Source organism: Crocuta crocuta, unplaced genomic scaffold (genome assembly GCF_008692635.1).
Source record: "Crocuta crocuta isolate KB4526 unplaced genomic scaffold, BGI_CrCroc_1.0 scaffold334, whole genome shotgun sequence".
Classification (NCBI taxonomy): Eukaryota; Metazoa; Chordata; class Mammalia; order Carnivora; family Hyaenidae; genus Crocuta; species Crocuta crocuta.
Genome location: NW_027533260.1, coordinates 6,313,331 through 6,313,860, shown reverse-complemented (window position 1 = coordinate 6,313,860; position 530 = coordinate 6,313,331). Strand labels below are relative to the sequence as shown.

The following is a 530-nucleotide window of genomic DNA, read 5'->3' as shown; positions in this document are numbered from 1 at the left end:
TCCGCTCCGTCATCCGGTCCCCGCTGGCCAACGAGGTCTCGCCAGAAACCGTGCTGCGGCTCTACTCGCAGTCGTCCGACGGCGCCATGCGGGTGGCCCGCGCCTTCGAGAGGGGCATCCCCGTGTTCGGGACACTGGTGGCCGGTGGCATCAGCTTCGGCACCGTGTACACCATGCTCCAGGGCTGCCTCAATGAGCTGGCCGAGGACGCCCAGCGGGTCCGCATCAAGGCCCTGGAGGAGGACGAGCCCCAGTCTTCCGTCAGCCTGGAGGCGGCTGGCGACAACGTGGAAAAACGGGTGTCCGGGGAGGGAGCGGGCGAGGAAGGCCCGCTCTCCACCCGCCGGAAGCTGGGCCTGCTCCTCAAGTATATCCTCGAGAGCTGGAAGAAGCGTGACTTGTCCGAGGAGAAGTGACCGCGCAGCCACCGTCCCTTGCCTCACCCACAAACCAAGCCTTGACAAAACGAACCAGCCAAACAAAGCCGGTGTAGTGAGAACGAGCACTGTGGTCGCTGAGGGACGGGCGTG

General features: G+C 65.7%; 1 protein-coding gene across 1 annotated transcript in view; it reads left to right on the top strand.

The window, feature by feature from the left end:
• Positions 1-492, top strand: part of IRGC (immunity related GTPase cinema) — a 3,313-nt gene extending 2,821 nt beyond the window's left edge. Inside the window, exon 3 of the mRNA XM_077747112.1 lies at positions 1-492. Coding sequence (XP_077603238.1) covers positions 1-416 — 416 coding nt within the window. The 3' untranslated portion in view covers positions 417-492.
• Positions 493-530: the final 38 nt, after the last annotated feature.